Source organism: Penaeus japonicus, unplaced genomic scaffold (genome assembly GCF_977035675.1).
Source record: "Penaeus japonicus unplaced genomic scaffold, GWHDUDI00000001_assembly GWHDUDI00000013, whole genome shotgun sequence".
Classification (NCBI taxonomy): Eukaryota; Metazoa; Arthropoda; class Malacostraca; order Decapoda; family Penaeidae; genus Penaeus; species Penaeus japonicus.
In genome coordinates this window covers 18,324,421-18,338,421 of record NW_028234415.1, presented here as the reverse complement: position 1 = coordinate 18,338,421, position 14,001 = coordinate 18,324,421, and the positions used below count along the sequence as shown (strand labels likewise).

The 14,001-nt window shown below is 37.2% G+C and overlaps 1 protein-coding gene across 11 annotated transcripts; it reads left to right on the top strand.

Annotated features, from left to right (window-relative positions):
- The first annotated feature begins 535 nt into the window (after positions 1–535).
- Positions 536–13,777, top strand: LOC122249176 (uncharacterized). Of its 11 annotated transcripts, none has more exons than XM_043009834.2 (9): positions 599–690; positions 5,040–5,101; positions 7,067–7,204; positions 7,309–7,356; positions 8,001–8,051; positions 10,947–11,201; positions 11,775–11,849; positions 12,374–12,483; positions 12,800–13,777. In XM_043009834.2, the coding sequence occupies exons 2-9, from the start codon at positions 5,082–5,084 to the stop codon at positions 12,919–12,921; spliced, it is 819 nt and encodes a 272-aa protein (XP_042865768.1). In that variant the 5' UTR covers positions 599–690; positions 5,040–5,081; the 3' UTR covers positions 12,922–13,777. The 11 variants fall into 11 exon arrangements, with proteins under 11 accessions (XP_042865770.1, XP_042865773.1, XP_086399382.1 ...); XM_043009835.2 differs by lacking the exon at positions 599–690 and adding an exon at positions 1,361–1,505; XM_043009836.2 differs by lacking the exon at positions 5,040–5,101 and having other exon boundaries at positions 536–690.
- The last annotated feature ends 224 nt before the right edge of the window (positions 13,778–14,001 follow it).

The following is a 14,001-nucleotide window of genomic DNA, read 5'->3' as shown; positions in this document are numbered from 1 at the left end:
TGACTTTACAAATACGCAGAAATCTTTCTTTCTCTGAGGTATTATAAGGTCTCTGGCTTGGGGGACTATTTTTATTGAGAATAATGCTTGATGATATGAGGGCACGAATTAAATTGGACCTTCATTTTTTGTAGAATAGGTCATTGACATCGTTCGTAGGATAATTGATAAGATTTGAAAAAGGTTTAAGTCTATTGGATTTTCTTGCCTGCAGTAAACACGCGTTGTAAGTTATGGTATAGATATTCAATTATCCAGAAGCTTGTATTGCCGGGAGAGCATTGCAAGTGATATATTGATTAATTATCGGCAAACTGACAGAGAGTTAGGCAAGTCAGCGGCATAATAGTAGGCTAAATATTTCCTCGAAAAGTCCAACGCTGCGGCATCGTTAGCTAGAGCGTTCCGATGCGCGCCAATTTCCCAAGCTGGAAAATACCAGAAATAAACCCCAAACACACGGACCCAAATCCCACAACCACCTAGAAACGATCAAATCCCTCCTCTCGCCTCATCAAATCCCCCAAAGCAGTCCAAAAGAGCTTGAAAGGCCCCGAAGAGGCCGTGAACGAAAGTCAGAGGCGCGGGTGGTCGGGGTCCGTGCGTGCTCGCGAGGCGCCCCGTGCAATTCCTCCTTCTCGCTCAGACTCCGTTGGGAAAGACAAGAGGAGCTCACGCATTCCATCCGAGGTGAGTGGCGCTTTTCGCGTAAATTAGGGGCCTGGCGTGCTTTCCGAAACGAGGTACGGGCGCAGCGAAGTGAGGAGTGTGTGACCTGTCCGCTAGCGGGGTTTTAAGGAGCGAGAGATTGTGTTTTAAGAGAGATAAAGGGAAATGAAGGTGCGCGTTCCCGCCTCCACGCCGAGCGGCATCGTCCTGCGTCCTCGAGGGTTTTACTAGCGTGGCCTATGAATCCCCTTTCTATATCGCATTTCACATTAATAGAATTGCCTGGCGCAGCTATAACCAAATAGTGAGAAGGAGAGCCGTTCGAGTCCCCGTGGTACTTGGGAGAAATAGAGGAAAATAGAGAGAGGAAGTGATCGATATCAGTCGGCGTCACATGCCGGTACCGCCGAAGTCTTTGTTCCCGCGCTCCCTCTATCTCCGCTAATTGTGCTTCTCCACTTGATACGAGAGGAAAACGTTTGGAAATTTATAAAAAAAAAGAAGTCAGGCCCTTAACATACATCCTGTAAGCAATGCTCTCTCGTGGGAGGGAGGGACTAGAAGCATGACAGTTTTGAAGTTCGAAGAGGAACGAGAAAATTGTGTGTATCCCTCGGCCACCCCTCCTCTCCCCCCTCCCTCTCCCTCCCTCCCCTCTCTCGTTACTCCTCTTCCCCAACATCCCCTCCCCCCTACCCCCTCCTCTCCGTAAGGGACGGGGGACGCCGAGCCCTTCATTACTAAGGCCCCCTCCCCCCCTGCTTCACTCCATCAGTCTGTGCTGTGTGGAGCTGTGGAGGAGGAGGACCTGTGGGAACAACTTCACTACACGACCGGTAATGTGAAGCTTCGTTTTATTATTTTTGAATTAGTTGATTTTCATGTATCGGTTGATTATATGTTCGATAAATAAGTCTGCTATTGAGAAGTATTGCCTTGTTTTTTTGAAGAAATGATCAAGTGTGGAAAAGATTATATATTGGTGTTTTAGATTAGTTGTGAAATATGGACTGCTAATGAGGCAAGGTGTGTTGAGCTAATGAGCAGCTTTTAAAGAGAATTAATGGTACAATTTGTTTCAAATGTCTATTAGTTCTAGTTAAAATGAAGAAACCCTTAATTATGCAGAATAGGATAGGAGTTAGTAAATCTGAAGATATGTTTAACAAATATAGATGATAATCTGCTCTTAGGAAAGGTAAATCTAGAATTGCATATTGTTTGTAAACAGTGGTGTGGCCTATTTTGCTGACAGAGGCTTATGGCACGAGTTTTCTTCAACATTCATTTATTTTCTATCGTGAGTCCTGGTAGCATTGAAGGTAATGAAGTGTATCGGGGAAATTATGGTCAAATCAGGCTATCAAATGCGTTCATTGCAAAGTCTTAAGGTGCAAGCCCCACCTAAATTCATCCTAGCAATTTGGTCTTTATATAATGTGTTAAAACCCACTTGTACTCATACCTGGGACGTATGCCACCTGGACCCCTAAGAGAGTGGACACTACTTCAGAGTGATATATGACCCTGCTCTAAATACATTTGATTTTACTTGTTGTTTGGAAACTACATGCCTTTGAATGAGGAAATGCTGAAATAGGATTTTTATTTTGGTTACATTGGTTTAATGTGGATTGCTTAGGATCTGTTATCAGTGTTATATACTGGTTATTTTTTCCCATAGTATTGAACATAGGATGTCTGATAATTGGTGTGGCATTGTAAATAAAACCTCACTTGCAATTGTTATGGATTGACAGGAAAAGCTGTCAAATTACCATTATGAAAATCTGGAAACTCAGACTTAATGAATAATTACAATAGTTGAAGCTTTGTATGGAATTGCATAAAAATGTTTAGGATACAGTCATAAAATTCATGAATAGAAAATGTCCATTTTTACAAGTGTAAAGCAGTACACAAATTAGTAAAAAATTTCAATTATGATTTACGTGGTCGTGTGATTCAACACCACAGCGTATATGTTTTGAATTACCACAATAAATCTGTTGAATTAAATCAATTTGCCATGCAATTACCCTTAATTTAAATTCTTAGTTTGTTTTCTCATATTGTGATATTTACGTTGTACCAGAAGGTTATGTGGAAGTGAAAAAATACTGGCTTACCAACCTCCACCTCCTATATCATGGCTCGACGGGATGTTGATTACCCTCGTGTATTATTGTGAAAGGAACCATACCAATCTCTGTTGCCAATTAAAAATAGGGTACACCCTAGCAGTGCTTCTGAATGCTAATTTCCTGTTTAGTTTTGTAGACGAGTCTGGTGATTGTTTTTATGCTCTATTTATAGCTCTATAACAATTTGGATCCTTTTGCACAACTGTGCTCTCGTTTTAAGTACAAAGCTTTTTCAAAAATACTCAATTGTAGCAGTTAAACAAAATACAATCAAAGGATTATTCTGTTGAAAGTAATGCTTTATTATAATAGTAGTAGCTAGGCTAATGAACACAAAGTGTATATAAAGAAATGTATGTATTGTATATATGTATATAATACATATAATACAAGTATCATACTATGGAGTACTCCACCTTGATCTTGACCATGAAGTCTGTATTGTTTGATTTTTTGTGACTCCGGTTATTGTAAACTATCTGATAGAACGTTCTTTAAGGTCATATTTTACTGCTTAGCCCGTTAACGACTGGTGACAAGATATCACGTCAAATGGTGGCAGGGTTAGCCGCCGGGGACGAGACATTTTGTTGTGGCTATCCGCGTGGCTGGCACGCCAGGAGATTTGGCATATAGCACTTGGCTACGGCCAGTGCGGGCGAGAATCTTGAGGTGTTAGGCTTATGCGTTTGAAATATCCCAGCGTTTCAACGATTTAGAGCCAAAATATCCCCGTCGTTAACAGGTTAATTGTTACTTTTGTACAATGAGTGAAAAAAAGCTTATAAGGTGAACCAAAAATTAGAGAAAAAAAATACTGTACAGGCAAAAATTACATGGTGAGCGTGTTTATATAACCTTGGCTATTTATTGTCCAAAGTAGTTCTTGTAAATACAATCTAATCTTGCTGGAGGCCAGACCATGATGATGGATGAAATCTGTCACTAGGTTTTATAAATGTTTGTTTGTGAAAACTGTGGCATAGAAGTTACCTTGTAGCATCCAAGTATATAGTTTGTACACAGTTGGTATATCTGACACTGAAAATTAATTTGTAAATTACAAATGTTTTGCACTCCTGTAGCTTATTGGTTGACTCCATCTTAACCCCTCAAGAGCATTTTGTTTTTCTCAATCTTTGTAATCTGCAAAAAGATGTGCAGGTAGTGGTACTTAGGTGGGGCATACATGTTTGGTTTGAAGGTATTAAGCAATATGCATAAGTAACCATTATTTAAATTGTTCAAAAGTATTAACTATAAAAATAAACCACAAAATCAAACATGTTTTGCCAATGGTTGCCATTGCCATGCAAAACACCTAGCAGATTTTTCACTGTTGCTGTTAAGCCTATCAAAATTATGAATATATTTTATCATGTATAATACATTATCAAATTCATTTTTTCCTGTTATAGATAAGTAAATTTCAGTGAGTGCCACAGAATTGAGAAAAGTAGCAAACTTTGAAAATAAGCATAGTTCGTGTTTGCATCCTTGGTAGTCCCTTACTTTTGGGGTTATTTTGCTAAAACATTTGAAATTATTGCATCATTGTGTGTTCCTATAATAACAAGTACAGTTTTTAAAATATATTAATGATAATGTTTATATATATGTGCTATTAATGTGTGTCTGTGTATATAAATATATACGTATATATAATAATAATTATATATATATATATATATATATATATATATATATATATATAATATTTTAGCTAAGTGAACACACCAGTTTAGTACCATGTATTAATATGCTCAATATTAAAAAAAATATATCAAATATTCTTAGATATTAATCTAGATACTACCTAACTTGTGGGCATCATTTGCATGTCCTTTAGGTTTGGTTACTTTCATTACTAAAAAATACTTGATAAATTTGGTGTACTGAAAAACAAAGGCTTTCATATGAGAGGCTATGGTAAAGTCAAATTATGGATTGTAATTCAAATATATGTATCAGTACTTTTTGTATATATCTTCATAAAATGGTAATTATGTACAGTAGCTATTGCCACAACTATAAACTCTCAGAATAATATATGTAATTTGAGGTTTATGCATGCAAGAAATAAAATTGGGTTGGCTATCTGTTCCAGTAAGCTGGTCATTTTAATCTTTAAAAACATGAGACTGCATGATTAGTACAGTAAGAATTGAATGTTTTTTTTGTGGAAAGTACTGCTATATAAACCTGGTTTGTTTTGGTATATTACAGGAAGACTTTTAAGCGAGGGGAGTTTCTTAGTTTACAAGAGAAATGACAAATAACCTCAAAGAGTAAGTCTGTGTTCACTTTCATAATCCTTGCCAAGCCACTACAAAGGGCTAGGGCAGTTGTTCTCAAACTTGGTGCACTTGAACAACGTTTAAGATTCAAAATTAAAAATTTCTCCATTAATTTTATTTTGCCATGGAGCTATCTGGATACAATGCTTAAATGTATGTTTAGGATCAGTTCTTTGTCAAATGAAGCTTTGCTCTCTAAAATGTTTACATAATTTTGGTAAACAATGTCAGCTGGGACATATATGTATATATTTACTGCCAAAAAGGGGTACAAAAATCATGAAGTTTGAGAACCACTGGGATAGGGAGTAACAATTTGCTCCTACTTTATCTACAGAATCTGCAAAAAAGAATAGGCTGCACTCCTATGTACTAATATTAATACTGTTATTATATTGGCTTCAAGAATACTAATAGCTATCCTTTTTTCATTGTGGGTAAGATAAACAGTTCACCCTTTCAATGCACAGTTTTAGTATTTAGACTGCCATTCCTTTATACTATAATTTCACCTGAAATGTTTGCTGTGATGCTGAAAGGTGTATCTATAAATTTAAGTTGTCTTAAAATGTTGCCTATTCAGTATTATATTTGTGTAATTTTCACTATTTTATTGTTCTAGGTGTATGGATTGGTTTCTTATAGATATGCAAGATTATATGATTAGATGGTTCTATAAAAAAAAAATTGTAGATTCTAAAAAGGCCTTAGAAATTGTTTTTTGAAATTATAGCTGAACCATTAAGAATCTTCAATCCTTGTTAGAAATTTGTCTTTGCATTTATAGTCTTCCTTTGGTAGACAAGAACAAGGGATGTATTATTACACCCTTAATGATATTTCCTATTGCCAACCCATTTGTTTTCTTGAATTGAAACAGGTTGTGCCTATATTGATAAGACTGAGATTAGTTCAAGAATTAATTTATAGGGTAAAAATACTCATAGGGATTTGATGAGATATGAATAACTTGATAGTGCCTATTATCTAATCTGTTGGTGGCACCAATGTTTGGAATATGTATATATTTTAATGATGCAAACCTGTCTTATGGGAAAAGATACAGCCACCCATGTGCTTGACTTAGATTAAGTACTTGGTAATGAAAGGGGCACACGGCCTATTCTTTTTGAGGAATCTTGTTCCAAAGCATGCTTGTAGTGGTGAAACATTTGAATTAATTCTTCATATTTTTTATCATTATCCCTTTTAAGGCCTATATGTAGTGCATTTTTTGGAGGGCAGTGAGAATTGTCAGAGAAGCATTTGTTTGTGGAATATTATATAGAATTATTTTATTAGGTATCAGCTCTGGTTCCTTATGGTAATTTTAGTAGGATTGGTTTGAAGATAGATATTTGAAAGTAAGTTATTTTTCATCTAAACTGTTATTTCATCAGGTTACACCAGAAGATATTGATTTTGGTAAATCCCTTCCTGTATAGGAGTAATAATATAAGATCTGTATACTGCATATTATAGTTGGTGCAAAGGATGGCTATATTATCTAAATTGTAGGTTGTAGACCACGTTTTTGCCTCACCTCTGAAGATTCTATATCATAGGTATTTAAGATTTGATAGGTGCTCACCACCTGCTGGAGCTTATTTTGTTTTCAACCTACTGATGTTGCTCTGTCCTCATTAGACATTTTCATACTATATGGCCTTGGAATTTGTTCATCTTATCCATATTTATATTAAAAGATACTTGTATCCTTTCAAAATCCCAAAATATGCATGGGAGCACTTGATGCACCTACTTTTGTGAGAAGCATCAATTGATTAGTACTTCCATGTCAAGCATATGGTAACTAATGCAAAGAGTAGTTTAAAGTACAAGTCATGAGTAGATTATAATATAGACCAAGGTTAGATATGTCTTAGCAGCCAGGCATTATAACACAAGTGCCTTTTAAATTATATTTAAGTTCATCTTGTGATGTTTTCTTTTCAGAGTAACCATGGAGACTAGTGGTCCAGAAAACCCCCCCGAAGGACAGACTTCCGCCCCTCACAACAGTTTCCGTGGCCGAGCATCCTTCAGGGGCCGAGGCAGTGGATTCAGAGGAAGAGGCGGCCCCGGCTTCTCAGCGTAAGTTCCCCCCAAATGTTCGCTAGAGTGACATGTAGAAGAAATTTCAAAAGTTCCTGTCACTGAACATTACCGTGTATTACATTTATTAACCAATCTTTTAGGGGACGAGGTGGAGGATACAGAGGAAGAGGCGGCCCTGGCTTTTCTCCGTATGTGGTTCCCAAACCTTCATGGTTCAGTAGGGTAGAAGAGTTTGTAAAGTTTCTTGTTAGTTCACCATGAATATCTGTGAGTAAGTCATTGCCGTGTCCGACTTGTTGGGAGTGCTGAGAGACTTGTAGCTGCGGAATGAATGGGGGGGTGGGAGGGAGGCTGAAGTGTCTTTTGTAGGACTTGGTATGATTATGAGTTGTTGATGCATTGGTTTATGGCACTGTATGAGATTGCTATTTTTGATTTGTTTACATTTTGATTTGGTTTATTTGTTTTTTCAAGAAATTGGTATCTTTGCTTTTATAGCTGGGGAAAACCCTTTAGCTGTGAATGTACAGGCAGTGTGAATTTGACTGAGCTTTTCAGTGGTTTAGATCATAAGTTTGGAATAAAGCAAAAGCTATGATTAATATTATATATATATATATATATTATATATTATATATTATATATTATATATAATATATGCTGTTATGACAAATCATTTTGGAATTTGTAGGTATAATGATTACTATCATTTATGTGAACAAAGTTGTTATATGCTTATAGGAATGTATGGTTATTCAAAAATTTGAATATAAACTTTCTTGTTTGTTAGGTTAATATTCTTGTACTAATGTTCACATGTATCCATTTTCAGGGGACCCATGCGTGGTAGATTCCGTGGTCGTGGAGGTTTCCGTGGAGGACGGTGAGTGTTCTGCTTTATCTAATTGAATTAATTTTTAGGAAATTGGAGTTGAAGATTTTAAAGATCTTCCAGTTTCAGTGAAGTGGTGAGGGGAAAATAGACAGAAAAGTAGGAGTATACTTGGAGAGTTTGATTTGTTGGAATAAAATATCCAAATTAGGAGGGAATGTCAGGGAAGAGCAGATTATTAGAAATTGTATTCACATTAAAATTATGCAAGGTTCTTAAGGTTCCAAACTATGTTTGGTTGTAGTAAAATTGAGATTGTGTGGTCTGGTAGGTTGCAAGAACCTGTATACTCAGAGATGCTGTTATAGAAGAATTAATGATAGGTTCATACGATAATATTTACTTGTCAGTATAAGAACTTATTTTTAGATATTTCATTATAAGGAAAAAAAGTATTGTTACAAAGCACCAAAGATATGTTGTTGTTTGACGTAATGTTTTAGGTGCTGAAAATGGTTGTAAAAGTAGTGTCAGATTTAGGCTCTGTAAATGAGCTTAGATGTTTATTTTACATTTGGTAAAACTGCCAGCTTGAATGGTGAAAATGTTTAATAAAATTGAAATTTTGAAATTGACTTGATATTGACTAAAAGTTAGGTATTTTTCATATTACATTATGTACCCATTCATGGACAGTATGAAGGCCACTTCACAACTTTGTTTGTTATAGGAATGAAAGAACTGAAGTTCTAATTATTTCAAATCTTGACATTTTCTATCAGTATTTCAAATATAGTTTGTGGTTTACCATAATCCCTGGGTGTTTAAAGGAGCACAAATACCTATACATGGGCTGCCATTAACCCATTTACGCCGGTTGACGTGATAGCACGTATTGTGGTTTATGCGTCAGATTCCCTGGACGAGCTATGAGGGGAAGCCGTGCGCTCGGGTAGAGCGAGCTGGCAACCCAGGCTCACGGCTTGTGCGCCCGAGAATCTCGAGGTGTTAGGCTCATGCGTTCGAGAATCCCGGTATTGCGACCGCGCAAAGCCGGAACAGCCCCGGCGTGAATGGGTTAAGTCGCAATGAAATTTGTGAGTTTTTCCATTCTTGACAGTTATTCACCAATGACATTTTCGTTAATTATTGAAGCTCGGCTATCAGTGTTAAGGATGTTATCCAGATGTCAGAATAGGTAATAAAACCTAGATGTAACTAAAATTTATAAAGAATTTATTAAAATTAGTATTATCAGACAGTATAGGAAGGAAATAGGTAGTTGCTCAAAATATTAATTGGGCAGTATCCTGTTAGACAATATATTCCCATTGTATGAATAACTAAAGAAATTGTAGAAAAGGAAATTGATATCATATATAGCTTGTAGACTTAAAACAAATCTGCATGATTTTTGTTCCTTCATTTGTTTTTAAGCTGGGAACATGTACACCAATCTTCAGGATGTTTGGCAGGGAGAGGAAAGTAACTCTTTACATGATCTAATGTTCTAGAGAAAAAATATCTAATGATTCAAGGAATTACCTTCAGACTCTAAAAATGAATACTTATAATATGGAATAAGGTGATTGTCTATCTTCTGACCTCATGTACTTTTATTAACCACATCTTCAGATGTTTGGCCTGGGCTGGGATTCTGAAGATGTGTTTATTATTATTTTCAAGAGATATGATATGCTAGGAGTCTATGGGATATATTAGCAAATTGATTCTAATTAATGGTTGGTATGATGTGATAGTTACACAATTGAATGAATTAACTGGATTGTATTTATTTATTTATTTGTTTATTTTTATTAATTTTAACCCATCGCCAACGGGGCGCTTAACCCATTCATGCCGGGGCAATTCCAGCTTTGTATGGTCGTAATGCTGGGGTTTTCGAACGCATAAGCCTAAAGCCACAAGTCTCTCGGGCGCACAAGCTGCGAGCCTGGGCTGCCCACTCGCTCATCCCGAACACCGGCCTTTCCCAGATATCTCCGTCACCGGCGTCTGACGCTAAAACCACGAAACGTCTTGGCATGTTATCTGGCACGAATAGGTTAACAATCTAACTGGTCATCAAGGCGGGTGGTCTATGACACTAGTGGCACCGGCTAAAAATTAGAGGGACGGGGAAAAGGTTTTCTCCACCCTCCAGGTAGCGCAGACTAGCCCAAACAATATTTTTTCATAAATCCATCATAAGATGTGAGTTTCGGCTGACTTTGGAACCCTGTAGCTCTAGAGCTAGCGCCATTACAGCCATAATACTTCATGACTCTGTGTGCGCTTCAACTGTGGGCAGATCCCGATGTTGTCATGTACGCCTTGACACCCGTCTCTTGGGCCTAATCGGTGCTGACATGTATGTCATACACCCGTATGCAATGGGTTAATTCAGTGCAAACAGTGATGGAACCCTGCGAAAATTGCCCATAAATGAAGGGCTAACCTCGTAAGGTTACACTAAACAGTGATGTCTATCTACTCAATCCATATGCCTAAAAAATTTGTCCCTTTTAGAAGTTGTGGTATAGAATAGAATTGCCTTGAATTTAAAAGAATCCGATTATCTCGTTCTATAGGTTCTTCCCCCATTCTTTTTCTCATCTTTATCTGTATGAAGTCAAACACCCTTATTTTTTGTCATAATTCTACTCAAGTCAGCTACTTTGCTAACTTCCCACTCCCTCCTCCCTTTTCCTATTCTTTCTCTTGTCTGAAGCTTCAGTACTTTGGCCATTCATGCTGACCTGTTGTTTATTCTTTCCTCCCAGTTTCCATATTCTGATTTCTGCTATCCTGTCGATAATCTACTTCAGATTGAAATGTGAATAGACAGGGGCTGTGAGTACCTGTCTGGAAAAAGTTCCATTGTAGCATTTGTTCTATGATGTATTAAGTTAAAGATTACATAGGCTATGTAACTTTTTTCTTTAGTGGTGGCCCTGATGGTGGATACCGTGGTGGCTTCCGTGGTAACTTCAGAGGAGGATTTAGAGGCAACACATATGGACAAAACCGAGGTGGCGGTTTCCGCGGACGTGGTGGTGGTGCTCCCCGTGGTAGTTACGGGGGAGGTTTCGGTGAAGGTGGCGGCTACAGGGGAGGCTACAACAGTGGAGGTTATGGAGGACGGGGAGCCCCTAGAGGACGTGGCCGAGGAGACTTCGATGGTGGATTCCAGAAGCGAGGGTGAGTGTACACAAGGCTTGGTGTCCTGTTTTATTATTATTATTTTAAGACCTTCAACATAGGCTTGTCAGAAGTAGGTGAAAGGAGGAGGGAAAAGTTAATTTTGTTCTGTGGTCCCAGCTCTTCTCTTCCGTTTTCATTTCATATTTATATATATATATACAATTTTATTCAATGACTGACTTCAATGTTTAGGCAGTCTGTGTATTTCTGAGCTTCCTGTCTTTGATTGTTGTGATATTTTACATGTATTTTGGCAACTGACAGTTTCTAGCAAAATCCCAATCAAACAAACAATGCTAGGATGTTTTGTTGCTGCACCCAAATATATGCAAAGAATATAGATCTTTAAAAAAAGAAGAAAAAAAAGATGCATGTTTAATGGCACACAAAAGTGACCCATATAATTACAACAGTGACCAAACGAGTGTTAAAGATGGAGGTCCAAACTCGTTATTCAAATAATAAAAAAAGCATAGTTGACAAGCCAGGTTGTGAGGAATCAGCACACAAGTTTTTGGGGGGTATAATCAAAGGAACCAGTAGGTTACTTAGATGCGCGTCTCTTTGTAGGGCATCGCGTGGTTCATATGGCGGCCCTCCCATGAAGCGGCCCAGGATGGATGGGGAGAGTGGCTACGGTAACAGGTAGGCCAAACGAACTAAACTATACTACCTACCTTTTTTTGGTCACTCAGTTTATTAAAAGAATCTTTTCACTCACCTAAACTTTCTTTTTTGATTTTGTCATTGCTCTTTTAAGTGAACACACTTAATCTCAACCTTCTGATTACTTGGGAAAGTTTCATGGACACATTTTACAAAAACTGCATATTGATGCAAGTATTTGCTTGCAACTTGCTTTACTTTTTCTGTTAATTAGTTTTGTTATAATTCTTTGAGTGCACCCCAAAACTTTGTTCTGTCTCCTAAGCACACCTAAAGGTCACTGGATAAAAATTGAACAGAAGGAAAATTTGATGACAGTGATATGTTGGAAAGTGTCAGTTCCTCTGTAGAACATAGAGAATTGGTGATGATGGTGGTGGTGCATGTCTTGGCATCTGTTTTAAGTGGCATATGGTGATGTAGGCTTAAAGTGATTTTGTGAGCATTGATGGTGCTTCCAGTTTAGTTTAGGAGAGAGGGTAAAGGTAACATTTTTGTTGCAGTGGCTACGGTGGTGGAGGATATAACTCTACCAACTATGACAACAATTACAGTGGCCAGAGTTACAACAGCAACCAGGGATACAACAGTGGATACGATAAATACCAGTCAAGTGAGTGAACGCTCCCAGGAAATGTCCCATGGTGTCCTGGTTGATTATCTTTAAGGTCCTATTTATTGGTTTTGTAAATCCTTGACAAGGATATAAATAGTGTGCAATTGTTTTAGGTCATACAAGGAATTCACTTCAGTATTTAAGATTGTACAGGGTAAAAACAGTACAACATTACATATATAAATAGAAAAAGAAGCGGGAAAAACATGACACATGTCCAAAGACATCTACCCCCCTCTTTCTTTTGAACGGGCTGATGGTCTCCATAAAAGTATTTAGAATTATAATGAGGCCATATATATTTACTTCCCAGACTCTGGTTATGACAACAGCTACGGGGGCGGCCAAAGTTATGGGGGCAGCAACTTCGACAACTATGACAGTAGGGGTGGGTACAGCACGTCCCAGGCAGGCTACAACAATGGTACGTACTAAGCCCTTTACACAAACCCAGCAAAGCCAGGTTGCACATAGAGGATGTAGCAAGGTTTGTGGGGAGCAAGTACTGTCTTTAAAAACCTGTTCAAGTGGGAGACTTGATTGGTGCTGTGCAACAACAAAGATTAAATCACCATAAAACAAAAATGATAAGGCAGTGGAGTCATAGAAGTTTATAATGAAAGAATGTGAAAATGAAGAGAGGATGCCCAAAGACAAAATTAAATGAATGTTAATGAACATGAAGAGTCTGAAGAGAAATAAGAAAAAGACAGGAACAGAATATGAACAATAATGCATAAAAAAACAAGCATGGAGTGACAAGTAAAAGATAATAATGAAATGTTATTATTAAATGTGAAAATGAAATACAAGAAATTACTCAGCAGATTGAAGTGAATTGTGTATGGCTTCTTAAGTGTAAGAAAAACATTATCCCATGTACCCTGTGGAGGCTATTCTTAATTTTATGTTACTAATGTGTTTGTAATTAGGTAACTGACCAAACCAGGGGGTTCTTAGGGTGAGAATGTAATGACAATGGATTAATGTAAACAATGAACTTTGTGTAAAGTGACCATAGGCCAACTTTTTTTTAATGGTATTTAAAATTGTTTGTGTCTTCGGGGGTCCATTTATTTTTATACTTGAAGTAACTGAAAGATACTGTAAGTAAATTGAATTTATGTGAGCTCCTTTTGTCTTTCTGACAAATTTACAATACAAAAAAAAAAAAGAAAAATAGAAAGGCCATGGTCAAGATGTGAATTGTCTGTCCTTTGTATTCTTAACAAGTGCTGCTAGCAGTTAGGCTTGCAGTTGTTCAAGTACAATAAAACCTTTAAGTGAAAAAGTTTTGTGAATCCATCCATCCAACCTCCCATAAAAAAAGGAATATACATATATATATATATTTATATACTTATATAATACGCATAATGGATGCAAATGAAAAAAGGCATACCATGAAACTGCAGGTAAAGTATTATGTAGAATAGTATAAAGAGAGAACTACTACTATATATACTGAGAAAGAGGTGTTATTGGTGTATCAGCTCAAAACTGCAGCCAATGTGA